The sequence below is a fragment of the Lepisma saccharinum genome, chromosome 4, assembly GCF_977018435.1.
Source record: "Lepisma saccharinum chromosome 4, izLepSacc3.1, whole genome shotgun sequence".
In the NCBI taxonomy this organism is placed as follows: Eukaryota; Metazoa; Arthropoda; class Insecta; order Zygentoma; family Lepismatidae; genus Lepisma; species Lepisma saccharinum.
The window spans coordinates 81,547,167-81,572,306 of record NC_139232.1 but is presented as its reverse complement, the minus strand read 5'-3'; the positions used below and the strand labels follow the sequence as shown (position 1 = coordinate 81,572,306).

Below are 25,140 nucleotides of genomic sequence, written 5' to 3'. Positions count from 1 at the left end.
TATCATTTCAGTAGAAAGTTGTGAAAATCTTCCAAATTGTAAATACATAAATATTAATGGACGCTATGCATATATAGCACACATCATTTATATTTATTTGTGCAAAATTTAGTTGTGTACTTACGATTTACAACAAAAATTTTATTCATCCTTCTGCTCGTTAACATGAAACTAATTTCACGTCATCTGTACAGCAAATGTTGATCGTGATGGTGGAGCTGGAGAGTTTTTAAATTTTTGATTCATAATCTTGATATTACATTATTTGCTTGGATGCAAGGCAAAATGGATATTAGTCATAAAAACTGTAGCAAGATGGAAATATATCGTCTGTAACTACAGAAAGTAATAAATTTTAAAGAGTAAGGATGAGAGAGATCATTCCGTAGGTGTAGGTTTTTATATAAATTGTTAGTGCAGTCTTATTATGATGTACAATCATTATTTTGCATGTTTCATTCAAGGTACAACTATAACGATTATGTGCCGAATGTAGACTTTCATATTTTGCTAAGACTTATAACAATGACCAGAGTATCTAAAAAAAAATGCAATTTGCTACAAAACAATGTTGCATAAAGCTACTTAACATACGAATAAAATACAGGACCATGGAGCCTGTTTCTCATGGAATCAATCACAAGAAGAATAGACCAATCGGCCCTATCCGATAGTGCAGTAGCTATTGCTTTCAGCTTGTAATCGAAGGGTCGAAAATTCGATTCCCGGTGGAGGTAGATTAAAATTATTATTTTTTAAAAAAGTGAGGTAAAACTATCAAAGCCGGGAAATGTCTGTAACTCGTTTATTCTGTAATTGTTGACATTCGTACTTACCTATTCTGCATTGCGAAAGATTGCTTAACAAGGGATTTCGCTTTTTTTTAATGAAATTTCGGTACTATTATAGAATAAGGGAAACACCTATAAATCATATATTTCGCACTTTTTGCTAACGTACTATTCTGCATTGCGGAACATTTCCTAAGGTGAAATAATGAATTTCTAACGAAAATAATGTATATTTCTTACATTAACGAGTACTTACTGTTGTTCCTTATTTCCCAACTGTTGTTCCTTATTTCCCACAAACCATCCACGGGTAGCCCCCAAAACCAAATATGCGGACACTTTTAACTTATTTATTTCCTTAATTTTACCACTGGTACTTACCTTTTCTGCATTGCGGAACATTCTTTAAGGTGAAATTGTGCCTTTTTCCATAAAATAGTGTCAACTTTTCATATTACGAATGATTATTAGTCTTCCTTGTTCCGCTTGGGTAACAGACAATATGGGATGCACTTGTCATGGATCATGTGTTTTGTCGGTTTGGAGTGGGATATGCAGTGTTTCAACCTTCTTAACCAAAAAATACCTACTTTTGTGTTCATTATGTCATCACAAACCACTGACGGATAGCCCCAAAAACCATTCACGATAGCCCCACAAACCATTGCCGGATAGCCCCAAAAACCATTTCTGGCAAGGTTGGGTTAGGTTAGGTAAGCATAGTTAAAAAGAAAACAAAATTCTCGTAAAAAAAATGCACGTTTGGAAACACTGATGAGACCGTGTGACTTTCGACGCTCTCGCCATCTGCACGCACACAATGGAAACAACAGCATAATATGGCAGGCAATGCAAGTTTCTTACGTAAAAAGTGATTAATTCTTGTTCGGCAGCATTCAAATACGAAGTTTTTAGTTTCCCGTGAAAGAAAATACCTCCAAGAACGTCCAGAATGCTAAAGAAACTCAGACTCTACTTTATGTCCTTATTGCCTTTTGGTGGTAACTGATGGGAGTTAACAACACTACAGGCTCGTCTTTGTGTCCGTGTTGTGAATGCGTGTGCTTTGCTCATTTGTGTTCTGCGTTCTGTTAGCTCCACGAATCATTCATGGGGACGAGGTATGCCTACAAGGTTAGATTAGGCCTGTTAGGTTAGGTTCCATTAGCACTCATTTCACCCCTAAATATGTGCTTCATCATCGAAAAATTTCCTCAGTACGTTCAATTACGCATATCCGGACAACATTGGTTTTTATCGATTTCCTCCTCCAGGTAATTTTTTCTCGCTTTGGGATTAACGTTGTTGAATTCCTTGTACAATAAGCTTTCCAACGATATATGACAGGTATTCCTTAGGAAAAGGACATAAAGTAGAGTCTTACCAGGTTACCAATGACGGGCAAATCTTGACTAGCATTGTGTTTCAAATGGCAAAGCAGTGTTTCAACCTTCTTAACAGAAAAATTCCCGCATAGCCCCGAAAACCATTCACAATAGCCCCACGCACCATCACAGTAAGGTTAGGTTAGGTTGCTTTAGGTTGGGCAATATAGTAAAAAAAAAACTGTTTGGAAACACTTACCAGGTATTACATTACCAGGTAATACATTGAAAAATGCGAGAAAACACTTCTATGACCTTCCAAAATTACACAGAAACCAATTCCGTAAGTACTTTCCCCTGTAAATTTGAAGAAATCCATTTTCCGGCTATCACATTTTTACCAAAAGTGAAAATGATATTTATAAAAATGTTCCAAAGTACAAAATTGTGTACTATATTTTTTAAGGCCGTAACATATCTTTGTCACTTTTCGTTTTTTAAGGCTGTAACATTCTTTGTCACTTTTCGTATGTGTATTAAGACAGGCATAGAAGATATGCTGAAAAGTATATACAAATATATGCATACTGTGAACGCATCCGCTGATTGATAAGCACCATTTCATTTTGTTTTAAATTTTCTTTTGTGAACATTATTAGAGATCGTACAGCAACCACAAGCGTTGAAAAACATGCAGGTGTAAAGAGTAGCATAAAAATCATATAACACTAGCCATAAACACAGTGCTTGCCTTTGAAATACGATTCATATTTCACCCTGGATTGGAAAAATCACACCATCTTAACCACTTACGAAACTGTATAAAGGTATGATGTTCTCTCACAATTAATACATAAACAGTGGCATACACACAAGACATTAATAGAGTTCATTAAGTATTTCTTGCCACAGTCTCAAAAAGAAGACTAAAACAAAAAATAAATACCCATGTTGGTTTAATAATGATATCATTAAATTGATAAAGTTAAAAGAGTATTACAGAAAAAATATAAAGGTACTAATTTCCTATTCCCCGACCAGATTTCTTCATTTTTACATAAGAAACTACTTACGGTAACAAGTTCCTGTAGCATTGTCTAACATCTGGAAGGTATTTTCTGTCATGTGGGAATGTATCATAGCGAAAATTCATGTTTTTTGTTGAAAATTAATTCTCCGATGGACAATAGCCTTTGGCGCATATACCTTCGTAGATCATCACGCGTCGTGCTTGTGTTTTGTTGATGTTAATTGGGATGCAGTGTTTCCAACCTTCTGTGTTTCCAACCAAAAATACAAACATGATGTGTTGTGGATGCGTGGTGAAATTCATACCTGGAACCCCACAAACCATTGACTGATAACCCCACGAACCATTTCTGGCAAGGTTAGGTTAGGTTAGGCAAGCATAGTTAAAATTTTGTTCGTAAAACAATGCGAAGAAGTAAAAAAAAAAAAAAAAAGTTACATCAGCTTTCTTCATGAGTACTTTTTGGGCTACGAAGGTTGGAAACACTGGATACCGAATGAAAATCCACAAAACACCAGCACGACGCGCGATTATGTAAAAACGTGTACGCGACATACTGTGTCATACGCAAGCGAGACAACGCACGTAAAGAAGTACTCGGTAATGTGAAAAATTGACATTACTTCCATCAAAAAAAACGTGAATACAGCTTAAAGAATGTTCCACGAAGCAGATAGGTAAGTATGAATGTTAAAAGTGACGAAATGAAGAAGTTACAGGTGTTCAGGGAATAGTAAATTTTTACCAATATAAATTTTAGAATAGAATATAAGACATTGTTCCGGCAAACTAGAAAGCAGGTAAAAATAATGATAAGTATGCCCATTACAACTACATAAAGGAATTGGAAAGCACTTTGAAATGAAATACTAAAGAGTTTTGGAGTTTTATTAGAAATAAGAAAAATAATAATGGTTCTTGTAACAGCACAATGAATTTTGAACAAAATTCTCTCAAATCTGCAAAATAAATTTCTGATGGTTTTACTAAGTATTTTAGGTCTGTATATCCTGAAACATCTGAATCATTTATAATAGACAAACGCACTTTGGCAAAATTGCGAATGTGTATGATATAATGGAGTAAGTGCGAAAGAAAGAATATGAAAGTGCTACAAAACAGTTAAAAGGAAAACGATCTAACGGCCCAGATGAAACACCCCCTTACATTTTGAAAGGATGTTCTGAGGTATTGATGTATCCTCTACTTAGAATTTATAACTTAATAATGAAAACACAAACGTTCTCTGATATCTGGAATGAAACGCATGCCCCATCTTAAAATCTGGTGAAAGTTCAAAAATAGACTCGCTGCTAATATCCTTTTGACTATATTCTCAAGAACATGTACAGAACACAGTAAAAAACATGGCAATCTTCATACTTTTTCTGCGCGGAATGACAGTAATATATCACAGCATAGAACAAGCAAAATACTGCACAGGCTATTGCCCGGAAAACAGAGTAAACAATATTGCCAGGTGCCAACTCACATAATATCTAACATCCTCCCACCTGAGTTGGCATATCAAACAATAATAGTTTCTTAGGTAATTTTATCTCTCTCCCACTACGTGTGGTACAAGGTTTGGTTTCAGTGGGAGGGAGAATGTCTTTCTGATGTTTCTTTTTGGTTTGTGGTTTAGGTAATGAACTCTTCATTGCTTCACCCTCCACTGCAGTCACCTCCAATGGATACAGTCTCTGTACAGGACGAAGTAATTCACCATGGCAAGTTTTCAGACGTACCAATCTTGTCACTTGATCCTTACCTGGAAGAATCTCAGTTACACAACCCAATGGCCAATTATATCTTTTCATATTGTCAAAACCAATCAACACAATATCTCCTACCCTGACAGACCCACATGCTCTGTTTATGGCCTTTTGCGTTAACTGTCCAAGATACTCATTCCTGAAACGATGCCTGATATCTTGTCTCAACTTCTGACAGTAACGGAGACGATTGTTGAGCATTGAAGAATCCACATGGTCACAATCAGGTACACCCGTCTCCCTGATTTCTTGTAAAAACATAGCAGGTGTTAGAGGAACTAATTCTGTCTCACTTTCATACATGTAGGTAAGTGGACGTGAATTAATTATGGCTTCACAGTCACAGAGGATTGTTGTCATTTCTTCGTAGTACAAAACTGATTTTCCGAGTGTTCTTTTCAACAGACCCTTCAGGACACGAACCAATCTCTCCCAAAAACCACCCCACCAGGCTGCACTGGGTGGAATGAACTTCCACTGGATTCGCTGAGCTGTGGAATATTCTTCAACTTTCTTCCAATCGAGTGTCATAAATGCATTCTCAGTTCCTCTGAAATTGGTACCATTATCACTGTAGATTACAGAGGGTCTGCCTCTCCTTGACACGAATCGTCTAAAAGCCTGGATAAAAATCCCAGTTGATAGAGAAGTAACTAACTCTAAGTGAATGGCTCTATATACTGCACATGTAAAAAGGCATATCCATGCCTTTTTGCCATCTTTAAGATAAACAGGTCCTGCAAAGTCCACACCTGTTACTTCAAATACATTAGCATCTCTAACTCGATCAGCTGGCAATGGTGCTGGAAGAGCTTGGATTGGTTTGGCTGCATGTCTCCTGCAAGTAACACATTTCGAGAGCACTGAACGTACGGTTCTTCTACCACGAAGGATCCAGAAGTTCTCTCTTAAAATACTTAGTAATATGTTTACACCTGCATGACATGCTTTCTTGTGCCAATACATTATCAGCAATTTAATGACTGGATGTTGTGCTGGAAGAACTATGGGAAGCCTGAAATTTTCAGTATCTTCTCTGGCAATAATTTTGGTTTTCAAACGAATAATCTTGTCCTTGCCCTCATATGTGCACAAAGAGGAAAGGGATTTGTCATCCTTTGCTCAGAATGTTTCTTGTTGTATTAGTCTTAATACTGCATTTTCTGCTTCCTGAAGTTCGCGAACACCAAGATCTCCAGATCTATGATTCTTCGAATTTCTACTATTATACAAAAATCTTTTGATCCATCCAATGAGTCTAATCACTTGGTTATAGTTAGAAAAATATCTGTAATACCATCTAGACTCAGCTTCTTGAGCTTTCATACTAAGCATCGTTGATGAAGGTAGCACGTTCCTTCTTTCTCTGTCAATTTCCTCCTTGTTGATAAGAAACTCCATCGGTGGCCACTCACACGGATCTCCTTTCAACCAATGAGGTCCCTCCCACCATAAGGATCTCAACAACTGCCTTGCATCACAACCTCTTGAAGGAAAATCAGCTGGATTCATTTCACTGGGTACATATTTCCATGCACTGGGATCAGACAGTTTTCTAATTTCTTTAACTCTGTTCCCAACAAATACTCCCCAAACTCCTTCTCGTCGAATCCAAGTCAGCACCGTAGAAGAATCAGTCCAAAAGATAATGGAGTTATCTTTTAAATTCAAATGTTCGCGAATCCTGGTTGCTAGCCTTGCTCCCACCATCGCGGCAAGCAATTCTAGCCGAGGAATTGTACTATTCTTTGGAGCCACTCGTGCCTTTGCCTCAATCAATTGTACGCTAACACCTCTCCTTGTGTCAACCCTCATGAAAACTGCTGATGCATATGCCACTTTGCTAGCATCACAGAACACGTGAATGCTCATAGAGTTAAGTTCATTGTATTCATAATCCCAGCCCATGAAACTTCTGGGTATCCTTACCTCTTTCAACATCGGCAATTCTCGTACCCAGTTTAAAAACTGTGTTCTTATTTCTTCACTAACTTGCTCATCCCATCCGAGCCCCTCTGCCCAAGTCTGCTGAAGTAACAATTTTGGTAGAAGAGTCACGGGACAAGTAAAACCTATAGGATCAAATATACGGTGTGCTACAGATAATATCACACGTTTCGAAACTGTCTTGGGCTCAACATCTTCAATGTCCAAATTAACTGTAAATGTATCAGCTTGAGGATTCCAACTGAGTCCTAACACTGAAGTTGGGCTAATGTCCTCATCAACCCTTTGAGGGACTGAATACTCCCACCCTCTAAGGTCAAAACCTGCTTCAGCCATAACTGCACGTGATTCTCTTATAAATTTATGGAGATTTTTGTGATTGTCTACACTGGTGGCACAATTGTCCACATAAAAGGAACCTCGTAATTTTAAAATAGTATCTTCTGTATAAGCTAAGTCTTCCTTCCCGAAATGACAACTCTGCAATGCTTGATCCAAATGATGTTCAATAACAGCACCCAACAGAAATGGACTGCTCGTAACACCAAACACTACACGAGTATGTCTGAATTCTTGAACCGTTCCAGTATTAATATCGTGCCACCAGAGAAATCTCAGGTAGTCTCTATCTTCAGGGTGTACAGCAATTTGTAAAAAAGCTCGTTTAATATCTGCTATAACTCCAATTTTTCCTTTCCGAAAATGTAGTAAAATATCAGCAATAAGAGCAATCAAGTTGGGTCCAGGTTCTAAACATTGGTTCAAAGACGGTTGTCCTTTTACTTTAGCAGAAGCATCAAACACTGGTCTAATTTTTGTCATGTTACTGCTCTCTTTCACTACATGTCGATGGGGTAAGTAATGGCCAAAATTCTCTGTTTCACCCTCTGGAACTACCTCAATGACTCCCTCGGACAACCATTCTTGTAGCACTTCATCGTAACTCTGCAACAGATGTTCTTGTTTCAACTTCTGTGTAGTTGACCAAAGTCGTTTCTCTGCTAGTTCTTTATTGGTGGGGAGAGGCGAACAATCTTCCTTCCATGGTAACTGTACTTCATATCTTCCTTCAGCATTGAATGTCAGTGTCTGCAAAAATTGTTCTTTGACAGCCTGTGTGTGTTCTTCCGCAGACTTCTTGGCAATGGGATCCTTGATTCCTATGGTATCCAGTTCCCACAGATCAGCTACGGCTTCACCAACATATAAATTCGATACCAACAAAGCTGTATCTGATTTTCTGTTTTCACCTGGAACTTTACCCATAAGTGTCCATCCCAGCTGAGTTTCCACAGCCACTAAACCACACTTTAATTTCACAACATGGCCAGTCAGTAATTTACCACAAACATCCGCACCAATAAGAATTTCAACTGGACCTTTCATCTTACCAGTATCTGTTAACCTTATTTGACTTTTGTTTAGCTCATTTAACCAAACACCTGGTGTTACATAAGGAATCTCACCACATATTGTATCTTGATCAAGAACATCAAATGTGCACGAATATTCTCTCTCAATGCTACATACCTTAACGTTATAAACATTATGATTACAAGGACTAGACATGGTACCACCAAATAGCGAATGTATCAAACTTTGTTTGCCAATGGAGTTATAACCCATACCTGTTACAAGAGATTTGCATATATACGATTTTTGTGAACCTGTGTCAATAAGAACTCTCACATTCCTGCTCCTATTGTAGTTACCTTTCAAATCTACTACCAATGTCTGCATGAATACATGCGGATTTTCAAGTTGGTTTATCAGTGTATTGTTTACCTCAACATTTGATTCTTTGCCTTCAGAATAATGGTCAGAATCATTATCTTTGTCTGAAATACTAGGACACATCAATACAACATGCTTTTTCTTGCAAACAATACATTTCAAATTGGCCTTGCACTTCTTCGAAAAATGACCAAATTTTAAACATGCAAAACAATGCTTTTTATCTTTTAGAACCTTCTGTCTTTCAGAGAGAGACATTTTCTGGGCTTTAAAGCAATCATATGAACTGTGCTTACCACCACAGAACACACAACTTTTCTCCCTACCACCACTGACACTCAACAAATCTGTCGCACTGGGGATAATAGGCTGACGCGGTGGAGAACACCTTTTCTTCCGAACTTTCACTGCTGCACCATCCAATTCAAACCCAGCTGCTGCAAGGTTGATTCGTTCTTCTCCTTCCACTTCAGATCGCAGGAATGACATCAAGGACTGCATTCTTCCGGTCGGTGTTGTCTCATTATTTTCCTCAGCAGCAGACAATGTTCTTCTCTGCCACACACGCATCAAATCCTCTGGGAGACTGGACTCCACCAATGGAAACAGCATTGCTGCATATTTGTCGCTGGTAACACCCATCGATTCTAATGCTCTAAGTTGGGACTCCAGTGTGTCATACAAAGTGCTCAAACAAATTTTTTCTTGACGGTTCAACACCTTTTGTAACACCAATTTTAGCAGTTCACGCACGTACACTTCCACGAGCATATCATCGCGACCAAAACGTGATTTCATGGACTGCACAACTTTCGGGTAATTTTCTTTTGTTGGTGGAAAACTGTTCACAAGCTGGCGTGCACGAGAACCTTCAATTGTTGCTTGTATCAAATACTGAAACTTGTCCTCTGCAGGAATTGTATCATCTTCATCGATCTTCTTGAATTGTCCCCAAAAATGTAACCACTCTTTCAAGTCCCCTCCAAACTTCTTCAGTTCGATTTTAGGTAACTTGAATCTTCGATTCTTTACTTCCGAAAACGACTCACCTTGACAGCAGTTTCCTTCCGACAACTTCAAAAAGTTCGACACTTCAATACGTCGCTTGTTGAACAAACACTGATAATCATCCGACACTGACTGTTCTTTCCCTAACTCATTTTCACTAGCACCCGATTCCAACATCAAATCAAAAACAGTTATGTCAGCCGCATGCAGATCACTTGCCTTATTTTCAAGCAACTGGATATTTGCATGAATAACATTCCTGTCCGGAGTTTGCATCGCTAACTCATTTGCAATCTTCTCCGAAACACGTGTAAAAGCTGACCTAGCCACTGCACGGCTTTTCTTGAGACGATCAATGTCCGTTGACATTTTTCCGATATTTGCACTTACTTCTTCTCCGGTCCAACACAGAAAGAAAGACAGGTCCTGTCACGGTCGCCAATAAATGTTGGATCGAGAAATAAAAGACTCGCTGCTAATATCCTTTTGACTATATTCTCAAGAACATGTACAGAACACAGTAAAAAACATGGCAATCTTCATACTTTTTCTGCGCGGGATGACAGTAATATATCACAGCATAGAACAAGCAAAATACTGCACAGGCTATTGCCCGGAAAACAGAGTAAACAATATTGCCAGGTGCCAACTCACATAATATCTAACAAATGGTTCTTGTAACAGCACAATGAATTTTGAACAAAATTCTCTCAAATCTGCAAAATAAATTTCTGATGGTTTTACTAAGTATTTTAGGTCTGTATATCCTGAAACATCTGAATCATTTATAATAGACAAACGCACTTTGGCAAAATTGCGAATGTGTATGATATAATGGAGTAAGTGCGAAAGAAAGAATATGAAAGTGCTACAAAACAGTTAAAAGGAAAACGATCTAACGCCCCAGATGAAACACCCCCTTACATTTTGAAAGGATGTTCTGAGGTATTGATGTATCCTCTACTTAGAATTTATAACTTAATAATGAAAACACAAACGTTCTCTGATATCTGGAATGAAACGCATGCCCCATCTTAAAATCTGGTGAAAGTTCAAAAATAGAAAATTACAGACCCGTTTGAATTGTCTGTGCACCGGCCAAAGTATTCGAGTCCATCCTATAGAATTGCATATTTAATCATGTAAAATGTTTCTTAAGTAACAATCAACATGGTTTCTTTCCATGTAGATCAACACAAACAAATCTGTTAAATTTTGTCCAGGATATACATGATGCGTTCCATAAGAGACTTAGTGTACATGCAATATATATAGATTTCGCAAAAGCTTTTGACAGAATTAATCATAATATTCTTCTAAGAAAACTTGCAAGTTTTGGGTTTTCAACACAATATGTAAATCTTTTCAAATCTTACATTATTAATCGAAAACAATATGTAACTTATAAACAAGCGAAGTCTTTTGTTTATCATGTTAAATCTGGGGTTCCACAAGGTTCAAATCTGGGTCCTCTATCTTTTGCAATTTATATTAATGATTTACCAGGTACAATCAAACTTTCAAAGTGTTTAATGTACACAGATGATATTAAAATATATAGAGAAATTAGGGATATTACCGATACTAGGAAATTACAGACTGATATAAACATGGTTCATAGGGGAAGTGTAGAGAATGATCTCAGGTTTAATATTTAGAAATGTTCATACATGATATTTACCAGAGCAAGAAATAATGTGCGAAATGATAAGTATGTTATTAACGGTGAATTTGTAAAATGAGTGAATTCCATTAAAGACCTAGGAGTAATTATTACGCATAATATGACTTTTACTGAGCATATTTCTTGCATTACCCAGAATGCCTTCAGGAATCTTGGATTTCTAATAAGAAATGCTAAAAGTTTAAATGGTATGTGCTCTTTGTGTATGCTCTACAAAAGTTTAGTTAGAAGCAAATTAGAATATGTTTGTTCCGTATGGGCGCCAACCTGTGACTCCCAGAATAATGTGATTGAACGTATACAGAAGAAATTTCTCAGATTTTTATATTATAAGAAGTATCGAATATCACCGATAATCCTTAAAATACCATACAATGATTTGTTAAATTAATTTGATTTTGTAAGGCTGTCAAATAGATGTGAAATTTCTCAACAAATGTTTCTGTATAAAATAATAAATGGACATATTGTTAGTAGTTCTATACTAGAGAGAATATGGTTTAATGTGAGACAGGGTCATTTACGTAATAGACGTTTACTCTCATACAAAATCCCAAGAACAGAATGTATAAAAGTTCCCCACTACATGACCGTTGAATATAACAAGATCTCAAATCATTTGGTAGACTTGGATTTCGGTATGACACGAACCAAATTTATGAATATGTTAAACGGGTATCTCTCTTAATAATGTATTTATTATGAGAATTGGATTTGTCATATTGAAGTTTGTTGTAATGCTGTATTGTATGTACCAGTGTTTGTGATACTTGTCTTGTGTAATTCAGATGAAATGGGTAAATATCTGAAACTTTCTGTTGTAAGTTGTAAGCAGTAAACCTGTTCTGTCACCAAGATGTGTGTATACGTATATATTATGTGTTATCTGTCTGTGAATGTGTTTGTGTGTGTGTAAAGGAGGAAGGAGCGAGAGAGTATATGTGCGTACGTACAAGTTGTAAATAAAAATGTAATATTTTGATATTACCTTTTGTAATTGGAGACTTGTCTCTGTTGAAGGAAATAAATAAATAAAAGGAAACTTCAGTAACAGTATGGTATAGTGAAAACACATTTCTTCAAATGTACAGGAGAAACTACTTACGGAACTGAATTTCTGTAGACTTTGGAAGCTCGAGGAAGTATTTTTTTCCCTTCGTTCAACTTATTCGGCCAGTAAATCATGTATTTTTCGACATTAATGTATCTCCGATGCATGATAGCTCTTGTCACCATTACCGTTGACTACGTGAATCAAGTATTCTGTTCATTCGATTCTGTAACCCCCTGTTAGTGTAGCAACCACACAGTAGTTTTACAAGATGACATGTGAGTGTTTTTTTTTTTTTGTGTTTTTTTCTGTTTTGTTTTTTCAATTTCATTTTCTGTTTACCTAACCTAACCTAACCTTCCGTGAATGGTTTGTGGATCAATTTTCGCTTAAAAACCTTCTGTGAATAGTTTGTGCGGCATTTTTTGGTTAACAAGTTTGGAAACACTGCATGTCAGCTGACGATAGACAACGTGAGTCAAGATTTGCCCGCCATATTGTGTGTAATGAAAGCGAATTAGCAACGAACAATAAATACTTGTAATGTGAAAAATTATGCTTTTTTCAGTTAAAAAAACAAAATCCCACGTTCAAAAATGTTCCGCTATGCATAACAGGTAAGTACAAATGTAAATAATTAGGAAATGAACGAGTGAAATGTGTTTTCACTATACCATACTGTTACCGGAAACTTCATTTGAAAATCTACAGTAATGCAATTTAAAATGTTAAACATCGGCTCATCTTTATGCACGCAGCATATGCTTCGCTTCACATTTGCTATGGCTTGTCGGAACACATTAGTTTTGGACAGATTTCCCCGCTGACGTCACATTGAATATCATCCATTGTATTTGTTACATAGTTAAGAAATGGTATAGGCCTACCATATGCTTTCAGTTCCATTTTCTTTTAGGTGGATAAAATTATCCCTGGCACAGATAAAGACATTTTCGTTTACCCGGGATAAATTTTTTTGTTGGGAAATTTGTACAGTGCCTATATAATTCTTTGCTTGCGATCTACCATTCATTTACTGTCCTCTTGGATACGGGCTGCTCCTGCCAAGGGATATTTAATCGCTAATGTTTTCGTTGTTAGTTTAAGCTCGTCAGTTTTAGAGCTGTTAGCACTTTCGTTGTTAAATTAGGCAGGTCAGGTTTATGGCTCTTAGCATTAAAATAATGCACCTAAATGCTTTGAACACCTAATCACGTAATATCTGGTCTCAATCACAAAGCCCCCTTTGAGGCTTGCATGAAAATCTGCAAAAACTCATGTCCTAGTTGACGGAAAACGAAGAACACCTGTTCAGTCAAACTATATTTTAAATCACAATCTCTGATAACTAATACTTAGTGAGGGTTTCATTCAATCATTAAACATTCGGAACCGTTACCTCATGTTCCATATGCATAACTAAACAAAAGACAATAAATCCATGTCAAAAGTAGTTGAAAGTAAAAATTCATACAGATTGTTTGCCAGGGTACCAAAATTCTTCGATTAAATGGTTACACATGGAGGCATTAACCTTTTACACGCCGAATTGTCTTTGGATTTGAAATTAATGAGTTTATCAGTAATTTGTGTCTCTTTGGTGTACATTAAAGAGAATTATTCAAAAAATTGTTATTTTTTATTTTCTCTATATGTAAACTGGAGTGTTCCCAATTGGGAACATTGGCGTTTCATGTGAAGTATTATTACAGAGTTTTCTAATTATAATTCAACTGGACCAGCATGGTTTCCATTTATATATTAGCATAGTAAATGTACAGAAATATTACATATAAGCTTACAGAGAGTCAGACAACAATACAACCTTCAAAATACAAAATACTAATACAAATACATAATAGGATAACATAATTGTATAAAAATGAGAAACATCCTTGTGAAATTTTACTCAAGGAGAAAAGGGTTTATTTTATTGAAAATGTAGCAATACCAAATTTTAAATATATGTAGTTTACACATTTGAAAATGAAAAAAAAAAATACACACACACACAGAATGTCCTAAACTGGTGATAAGCCATGGAAAGCTGGGAAGCAGTGTAAATGCATATTTCTTGCACACTCGCGACATTGTAGGCGAGCATTTTTTTGGCAAAATGCACACCTTCCTTGTCCTGCTTCAATCAGAAAATGACCATCAGTTTTCCTCATAGACCCTGGGATTTCAAATCGTGGTCCTGGCCTCGAAGATGTTCGTGGATTTTTGCGAATAAGGAAGGTGGCTACTTCTCTTCGAAAATCGACACAATTTTGCCCTTTTGAGCTGCATATAGGCACGTCATTGAAGAGAGATGCTCGAGGTATGTCTCTGGTAAAATTTTATGAAACAACTCAATAGGTTCCAGTGACAGTAATTCTGGGTGTTTGTCGGATAAGCACTGAAATGAATCATCACAATGGAGCGAATTGTTTTCTATAACCGTAGACTTCTTCCACGAAGGATGTCCTACCTGTTTACTTGATGCCCCTTTAGCCTTTCTTGATGTTGTTGGCTGAAGAGACTCCGGAGTAGATTGTTCCATGTTAGTTGACAACCAATTCACCACACACATCTGAAGGAACCACTTCTTCAAAAACGTTGTCATCAATTTTTTCCTCATCGGTAAGATCTGCAGTTTCTTCTGGAGGCAACTGACAAATATCCACTACATCTCCAATGTCTTCAGTATCGTCATCTAAAATTTCATTCAAATACTGAAAAGCTGCTTCCAATGTTAGGAAACGATTCGATGCCATGTTGTTCGTACAAATGTTGTTGAAAGACTGAATTTTATAACAACGAGACGGCATGAATCAACAGAAGCAGCTAACAGAACGTGGCACAAAACACGCCGGGATATTTGTTATACAAACAATGTAAAAACAATTATTTCAAATGTACTTGTAGCCAACAATAAGCATGATTTTATTTCCATTGTTGACCAAATTACAAAACAATCTTGCCTCAAAACTGTGAGAGAGGAAAATTTCTCTTCAGTTTTTTGTGCGAGTTATTTGTTGTCTGTAACCATTGTTCATGCAAAACGCCAATGTTCCCATTTGGGAACATGATAATATACTTACGTCCAGACTAATAGAAATAAATGAGAAACCCATTCTAATGCATTTCATGTAATACTAGCATTATGTTCTGCCCGATATTGTACAGAGAAGAAAAAAGTAATTTATTAGGGTGTAAATAAAAAATATATAATATTATGAATGCAATTTTAACCATTTTTGTGTAATTTCATAGTATACTATCCAGACGATAATAATGAAAATATTAATTAAATGTTGTTAATAGTAAATATACACCCTAAATTAATAGATGAAACAAGAAAACTTTGATTTTTTTTTTCAGTATAGTTTTAAATGGAAAATTAGTTGATGTTCCCAATTGGGAACATTGGCAGGTAAAGGGTTAAGTTTCTGCCAGCCCCCATGGCAGAGTGGTTATCACATCATGGTATGAGGACAGTGGTCCTGGGTTTGAATCCCGACCTAGGCATGAATGTTTGTGCATGTCCATTCATCAATTTCATCATATCATCACTCATCCCATCTTCACAAATTAGCCAAAAGTGGCACAAAAAGTGAAGTAAAATAAAGCAAATCAATCAATCATTTAAGTTTCTGATGAATAAAACCATTCAATCTTAAGAGTGTGAGAAAATTAATTTCCCGCATATGGATGAAAGTAGTTGTCCTAGAAAAAAAAGACACTCTACAAATAACTTTTTGTGAAAATTTGTGAGGGTCTCTAACCCATGAGACATGAAAATTCCTGAACTGTAAGACGTGTCGAAGGATCCACCTGTATGAATTCCACCTTGATTGCTGTACTGATTTTAAGGCAATCTTTTCGATCCGTTGTTACAATTTGAGGCAGTATATGAAATTCCTTGGTCTGATATGCATGATCTCCTCCCTCGATTTTCCAAAAAAGATGATTAGTTGTTTGGTTGGTTGATTATGTGTTTTAGTCCACTTTATGCTCAGTAAGGCTATCGGGATTGAACGTAGAGTTTAAAGTGGGATCCGAACCACTATGTGCCTCCACTGGGTATCAATGACACTACCACTGCCCCATCGGGGAGGCTCTTCAAAGAAGATGAAAATTCATACATAAAGGTTAAATATTTCTAGGACAATATCAGAATTTTTTGAAGCATAGAAAAGTATACATACAGAGTTTTTGAGGGTTAAAATGTATTCCAAAACAGTATGATTTTCAGGCCTGTAAAATTAGATTTTTCTTAATTTTCATATTATTTCACCACCTGTAATTTAATCATAACTAAAACCACTTTCATATCATATTACACAATGAGAAAGGTTTTTTCATTCATTATTTGTAAGGACAGTTAGGCTCGTGGCTCTAAAAATGTGAAATTAATTTGTAGGGTAGGTTAGACAGTTAAGTTCAATGCTTCTTTATAAATATAATATTAATAATGTATATTTTCATCACCCCATTCTATACAGTCCTGTATGAATGATTAACCTACCTATCAGTGACAATAAATACAATTGAAGAAAGGAGTAATAACAACCAAAATTTAATGTAAGCCTACTATAGCAAAATAAAAAAAATACAAATTTCAAATACATTCTGACAGCTGTAGCTCTCAAAATAAATATTTCTTTACCCTTTTTCTTCCTAGCAGACATCTTTGGCTGGTAATCTTTCAAAAAGTGTACAGAATATCCATTAAAAAGGAGGACTACAGAAGGTTGTTCGCTTTATATCTGACCATTTTTGACGGGTACCCACCTTAAGAGATACTGCGCCGCCACCACCGATCATGTTCTGTTGGACCCCCAGCATTGTGGACTATCGCCCGGCATCGCAGTTTCCATTGCAGCAAGCTCCGGCGCAGGACAGGCTTGGGAATTCTGTCCCACTCCTCCCTGCAATCGTTCCGTAGACCATCCAGGGTGTGCGGGCGGCGATGTTGAAGACGTCGTTTCAACAGTCCAAATGCTCAAAAATCCATTGGACTGGCATCTGGGCTTCTTACAGGAATGTTTTGAAACTGAATGACACGAATTCCTAATTCTTCTGCCATTTCCTGATAAAAACGTAGTGATGTTCTGGCGGTATGACTCGAAGCCTTGTCCATATGGATCATCACCTGGTTCGCGTCCATTCCATACAATCGTGGGATGCCTCTCCGATAGATACGTGTCAGAATGGAGTCTTCGAAGTATCTGACATTCACCTTCATGTTTTTGTCCACCTTTCGTATCATCAACGTACCCTCATATCCGAATCCCGTCACAACCATAAAGTCACGAGGGAAACTTTTCCTGCACTGACGAACAAAGTTGCTGCGCCCCTTGCCGTCAATGTTACGGTATGTGATCGCCCGAATGTGACCACCAGCAGTGAGATGAACATATGATTCATCCATTGTGACAACTTTCTTCCATTTGGAACCTGCCAGGTACTTATCATACAGTTTCCTGCAGTTCGTCTTACGTTCGGCAATGTGATGTGGTAGAAGGTGGTGTACACAGGCCTTCCACACATACTTCAACCTGAGGCGCTTGCGAATTGTTTTGTTCACAGTTGACGGTGCGAGGTGAAATCTGTGGGCCATATCACGTTGAGTCGGGGGATTTTTTTGGCATGCCAATCGACTGATCCCCCTTAGCACTACGCGTGACACTTTGCTTGCAGCCCTTCTCCTGGTGGTTTTCGTGGGTGAATGTTTCGCAAGGAGAGCCTGTTGTGTGTAACGGGCCACAATAGCTTTCGCAAGTAGTCACCCCGAGTGTTAACCCATTCTCCTGACACTGTTTCACAATGTGTACGTATGAAAACTTAGCATGGAAAAGGGCCATTACGTAACCCTTCCAATACCGGTTGATTTTTGGCACCATTTGAAAACATTCACTACCAACACTCACACACCTACAAGGTCAGACACAACACTGCTCCCGCCAGCAGACCCATAGTTCCAGCATGATACGCCAGGTGGCAGCACCGAATCGACAGTGGTCGGATATAAAGCGAAGCAACCTCTGTATTTGGCATTGTTAACTTATAGATTATTCTCGTGCTTAGTGTGCACTACTATTGATTTCTAATTCTAGCCATTCTTGGTATGATGAATCTTACTGCAAGTTAAAATATGGAATAATGAAAACAATAATAAAAATAATCAAAAGGAGATGTCTTTATAATGATTTGAACATTAATATTTTTTTTACATGCTTAACAAACAGTTTAGATGCTAATATTTGTATGTCTTCCAGGTTATTAAAAGGAATCTTGTGAAGGATGATGTATTCTGAAGTTGATGTTTTCATATGCAATTATACACTTGTTGATCCCGAAGTGTATCAACTATGGGTTGATGGACATTCATGTGAGTACTTCTAAAAAATAGTTCATTCATAATACATCCATCCACCCTGAATTTGTGTGAAATTCAATGTATTTCACTTTACAGAGAGGGTTTCTCAAACTTATTACCTTCTAGAAAGGTAAAGTACTTGTTCTTCTTTGTAGCTGATCAGTGTTGGTTCATTCATTCTTAGTTTTAGACTTTTAACCACTGTGTTAATTTTAAAATTACCAACATTTCGGAGGCTGATTCTGCCTCCATCTTCAGGGTAGTGTAATCTACTAAATCATGCTTCAATCCCTGGACACATGATGTGTTTGGGGAAGGTGTCTATATGGAGAGTGAGAGTAAATGGTTGCCTTGGAGGATCAGGTCTTGATGTGACAACCACACGAGGTGAAGCCTGGGTCACTGATAATCCTCCCTGGCACCTTCATGTACAAGAGGCCCTTGTGACCAGCAGATGAGGTGGAGCCTTGGCCACCGAGAATAATCCTCCAAGGCAACCATTTATTCTCGCTCTCCATATAGACACCGTCCCCAAACACATCATGTGTCCAGGGATTGAAGCATGATTTAGTAGATTACACACTACCCTGAAGACGGAGGCAGAATCAGCCTCCGAAACGTTGGTAATTTTAAAATTAACACAGTGGTTAAAAATCCAAAACTAAGAATGAAAGTACTTGTTGTTTCAAGTGAATATATTTAATTTATATTTTCCCAAGAGGCTGTGCTTATAGTATAACACCAGTATAAGCATTGCATAGTTTTCATTAATTTTTTCCAAATATATGTGTTTTATATGTGACACTGCACAGGTTAGGTTACCACTTTTGGCTATGAGTCTACATGTTATGATGGTAAGGGTACCATATTCTGTATCTATCGCAAAATAATATTTATATGTATACCCTTTATTTTATTTTATCATTTTCATTTTGATACAATTACATGATATTCATCTGGATTGCAATTGAAAATATTTTATATATATATATATATATATATATATATATATATATATATATATATATATATAAAATAGCTCTTTGTTCTCTGAATTTTTTGCATAATTTCAAGTCCTCCACCTTCTTCACCTTCGTTAAAATCACTTTTTATAATCCAAAAATATCTGAAAACTACTGTTGAAAATTTAGGGGTGAACATTTGTATCATTTTCTTAATGTATATCTTAGAACTATGAAAGCATTATGAAGAATTTTCAGTGAAAAATGCTAGCTCGACCAGGACTCGAACCTGGGTCTCTGGCATACCATGCATTGCTATACAATTGAGCTACCGAGCCAGCGTAGTTTTGCCTAATTTTGCGCTGTTGCTGTTTTACCTGTGTGGAATCATCTCTGCAAGTGCTACTGCAACGGGATCTGTTGCCTTTGAAGCACTGTAGACATTGACTGGTTTCTCCCAGCATAGAGATGTTAATTCATTAAAGTATTGTTGTAATATTAAGTAAGCAGTTCATATTGTATAATGTAATGTTTAATAATAATCTTCAATATGAAAAATAGAGATATCCTGATCTAATTCATGTTCCGGTTGGGAGGAAGTCAAATGAAAAATTGCAATCCGTGTTATGCATTCTCTGCCTTTCATTAACAACTAATCTTTCTTTACATGTTCAGCATCTGAAGCTGTAACAATCATGTTCCAACAAGGTGTAACACGCCAAACAGGAGCTACTATGGAACTTCTTGCTTCTGATGTTTTGGACCATTACCGCACCTATTGCTTGCTGGAACGTCTTCTGCATAATCCTACGAAGGTAGCAGAACAGCTTGCATTTCAAATTGACCCACAAACTCGACAGATTTTGATTGAAAAGTGAGTAGTGACTTCTGCCTTTTGTTGTTATTCTGAATTAATTTGCTCATGTATCACTATATTGGCTTTTAACCCTTTCCGGATGAGCACCCATCACTAAAGGATTGTCCAATAAGATGGGCTATTATCACACCACTTCTCTTGTGCATGTGTATTGTAGCCACCTCTTTCAAATTCCAACCTCTAGATGTCAAGTTTTCTTTGGTGCTGAATTTTACTTGTGTTAAAAATTAAGTACTCCCTTTGCTTTGCACTATACCATGTAGGCGTAAAGAGGGTGTGGAGTTTCTTCATCACAGCCGATGGTGGAGGTGATGTGATTATCACCATGCTTTTTACCCCCCGGAGTTCTCTCCTGGTACCCCCTTTATACGACGCTGGGTGGGTGCCGGAGCCCATAAGCCTCCGATGAATAGGTGGGAAAAAATACCAGTTCTCCCCAGGTCTCTTGCATGGTAGTCAGATGCCATAATGACTGAGCTACCGCAGCTACTGAATTTTATTTGTACTTGTTTCAAATTACATCACGGTTTTGTTTATTCTCTTTAGAATAGCATGAATAATTTATATGCATGTTGTGGAAAATTTTACGAGGATTCTGCTTCGCATTTCACATTTAGTGACAATTTCAATTCCAAGAAGAAGTTTTTTGGTTATTGATTCCTGTTCATTTGTAGCATTTTGACACCATGGTCCAATATCTTATTGGTAGTAACACATTGACATTAGGGAGATTCAGTGTGGATACTGTATGCACCAAATCGTAGCATCTAAGCAACATAAGAATTTTTTGCAATTTATATTTACATATTTGTATCAGCTTAGAATGGCAGTTTCTGATTGTCTTGGTATCCACCAAAGCAAGAGGTTGGTGATCACCCCAATGCCATGCACAATACATCTTGTTTCATGCAAATATGATGCTGTTTATAAAAGTTATTATTTTTCAATAGTGAGTTACTTTCCAGCCACCCTGAGATAAAAATATTACAAAATACTCTTCAGATTTATTTGAAAATACATACTTGGAAAAGTCAGCGATTTTATTTCACCAAAGTAAGTGGGAACTAGGGATAGACCATATTGGAAATTTCATATTGCGATATATCATCAAGAAAATATCGTCACCCAGACGATAAGATACGATATTTTTCCCATATCGTGATATCGGTGATATATCGTGTCCATGATATATGTTGCCAAATATCATGATGATATATCACCAAATATCGTAATGATATATTGCCAACATGATATATATTGCCAAATATCTTGACGTTATGTCACCAAAATATTGTGGTGATATGTCATGTACTAGTTTGTATCGCATGGATGATATTTTTCCAATATTGTGATATATCATCTGGACGATATATCGCCCAACGCTAGTGGCAACCCTGAAAAAACAAAGAAACAAGCAGAAGGGTTTTATGTATATTCCTTTTCCGGAATGTCTGGAGTAGCAACGCGCAAAGGCGAAAGCTTGTGGGCAGGGCCAGACTAGGTGTGGAAGGGTGCAGAATGCCGAATTCCCGTAGTAGGCTTGCGAGCTGTCATGTTTACTATCGAACTACTGTACCAGTCGAATTGCCCCCTCCCGCGTGATCCCCTCCACGTTGTTCATTGGAGGAGGCACACATCCGCAACGTGCGCTAAAGACAAGTTCACATTCTCTTACTCCAGACATTACGGAACAGTAATATAGCAACATTTCAACATAACTTATGAAGCTTTCATCACGCTAAATGATTGACAATTATGTATTCTGAACATGTAGAAATTGAGTCCACCTGTACAAAATCACGACATCATTATTGTTTTGTATATCACTTATACAGAGTGTTTTAAGAGCTGTGCAACCTGCTGTCGATTGTTAATAACATGAAAAGTTTCTTTTTTTTAAAAAAAATATGTAATATCTATCTTACAGAGATCTTTGAGGTTATTAATGATCAGATTTATATTTAAGTATAATTTCAAACATTCTGTACCAACAAAAGCAATTTTTGACTTCACTTAAAAGTAAAATATTTTCAGGTATTATGAATTTGATGATGCTGTAATTCGAGAGTTACTTGGAAAGAAATTATCTTCAAGACACAGGAAAGATTTGGATGAAGTAAGCGAGAAGGCGGGAGTTCTCCTAAAGTCATGCAGGTAGGCATAAGAATGGTAAAATTGCTTTGTTTATATGTGTGTTTTGTGGTACATCAATACAGGGATTGTAGTGAAAAAACTTTTTATTGGTCAGAGGATATTGAATATATATGCAGAGTTATTCAAATTAATTTCAACAACGTAAATATTTATTGTAATAGATGTTTATAATTATTTAAATGCAAATTAATATCAAATAAAAATCTTTCATATGAGCATTTCCATGAGAACTGAAACTTTGGAGGTGTAAAGTGAAAATTTTGCATAATATATATTTTGTATACAGTTGAGACTGTTCTATACGTGACTCAGTTCTGCGTATTATACGTAAATTACTGTAGATCCCAGTGTTAACTAAACCTTACTTGTACATAATGCATTTATACATAATTCAGTGTTATATGTACTAATTTTCATAAAATACTGTTGATTTGTAAGTAACCAAGGTACAACAATGTCCAGTGCTCAAAACATTTTCTTCAAAGCTAGGCGCCAGCTCTGAAAATCAGGCGCCAGGAAACCACCTCCTACCAATTGTGCATACTACAGTATGTTTCAAAGTCGCGCAATCTAAACTTTAAAAATGTATATAATGAAAAATTTTAAGAGATATTTACACCGGGTTTTATGCACTAAACTAATCCTGTAGGCTATCACTGGGTTCATAAATTTATGTTAGCATCTATCTAAATAAGAGCAATTACATTATTTTCAAATACATTGTTAATTTGCTGAAAACATCTGAGAACTGATTTTCAACAATTTATGGGATAATTTGTGTGTGTTTGACTGGTTGTAAAACCATTGCTTTGTGAGGTACAGCAGAGACAGGGCATTTTTATTGGAAAACCTCTTGCATATGAGTGTAAGAATGAGTAGTAAAATACTCTTCAGCAATGCACATGCACTGCTCCAATGAATATGCCATGCTGAATGTATTAAAAAAAAACAGGCACAGTAGCGGCGAAAGTGAGCAAAGAGAACAATGTAACCAGGGGCAGCCTAGGATTCTCTCAAGAGTCCAATTTCTGCACAAAATCTTGATTTTTCACATAAATGTATAGCCAATACTTAGACACATGTTGCATGCGACTGTTGGCAATATTTCGACCTGCTAGTGTTGCCATATACGGAGATATGTCCCAAAAATGGCACTTTTCACTCAACCCATAAAATCGCCAGTCAAAAATTCATCAAATATTGCACATGACCAATAGTGGTCGCAAATGACAGACTGACATGGCATCAGTCATCAATGTCTAATTATGACCCTTCGATAATTTCTTGCATATTTTTCTCACTTAGAAGTTCATATCTGGAAAAATTTGAATGCTGCTTTCCGTCAGTTATTAATTTATATAATTTTCTGTACGGAGTGAACTGAAAAATATCTCAATGGATGAGGCTTTATAATACAGAGAACCCGGTGTAATTATATTTTACAGTTTGCATGATATACATTTCCAAAGTTTGGGTTGTGCGAGTTTTGTAACACTGTATAAGATGTTGAGCATCACGGTATTCAAAACATCGCTAAATTATTTGAGGAAGCAGGAAATGGGGTGTTGGGGGACAAAGGGTAAGAAATTGTTACTAACTGTATGGAATGTTCACAATGTTGATAAAAAAAACATTCGCTAACTTACGCTGTACTGCAATTTGAACTTAGAATCATCAAAATTTCGTACATATTACAGCAAAAGATCACAGTCGCCAGGCTGAAATTTTAAGTCGCCATGACGACCTGGCGATGGGGATTTTTCCAGCCCTGACAATGTCATAGAAGTGACAGTATTTAGTTGCTGCTGGTCGGCCAAGGACAACAGAAATATGAAAAGAAACACTTGACCAAAAAGTAAAATTTACACAGAACGTAGATGCTAATCCACATAAAACTAAAACTAAAATAGCTGCAGATTTAGACATCGCTTATACCATACTTTGCACACTCATTAGAAAAAGAAATGCAATTGTAGACGATTTTTTAAAATTGGGTAGTAAAACTATAAAACTATAGTGCCTACTGTAGTATTTCAGTGTCAAAGAGTTCCCTAATAAAGTGGCAAATGGAATGTATTTAAGAATCAAACTTTTAGATTTGTTTATTTACCACTTTATGACGGAAATAACCTGTATTATACTCTATCTTGTTCCTCAAAATAGAAAAATTACAGTATTTTAATAATGACTTGACGTGGTATCGAAATCTGATTTGTAAGTCATTCTCAGTTACACCTAGGGGTGGGTGTAAGGGGGTGATCTTCCACATAGTACACCCAATTGTCAACATAGATCTACACGAATCCACCAGCCTTGGGCCTCACACGTCACTCGGGCCAGTCTTACAAAAACAAAAACAGCCTAGCCTAGTTACGCCCCCGCAGGCTAGTTGAAATGTGTAGGGGGGGGGGGAGTGTAAGGTGGAAATGTGGATGAGA

At 36.8% G+C, this 25,140-nt stretch overlaps 1 protein-coding gene across 6 annotated transcripts in view; it reads left to right on the top strand.

Annotated features, from left to right (window-relative positions):
• The window catches only part of Fibp (acidic fibroblast growth factor intracellular-binding protein), a 79,639-nt gene that overhangs the window by 43,250 nt on the left and 11,249 nt on the right, over nucleotides 1-25,140 (top strand). For 2 of the 6 annotated variants that reach the window (XM_083121760.1, XM_083121758.1), the window contains exons 2-4: nucleotides 18,609-18,721; nucleotides 20,347-20,545; nucleotides 22,583-22,702. In XM_083121760.1, the coding sequence (XP_082977886.1) occupies nucleotides 18,634-18,721; nucleotides 20,347-20,545; nucleotides 22,583-22,702 (407 nt within the window). In that variant the 5' untranslated portion in view covers nucleotides 18,609-18,633. Of the gene's footprint in view, nucleotides 1-176; nucleotides 392-16,288; nucleotides 16,309-18,608; nucleotides 18,722-20,346; nucleotides 20,546-22,582; nucleotides 22,703-25,140 lie in introns of those variants that run through there. The other 4 variants (XM_083121755.1, XM_083121756.1, XM_083121757.1 and 1 more) reach the window with 4 other exon arrangements.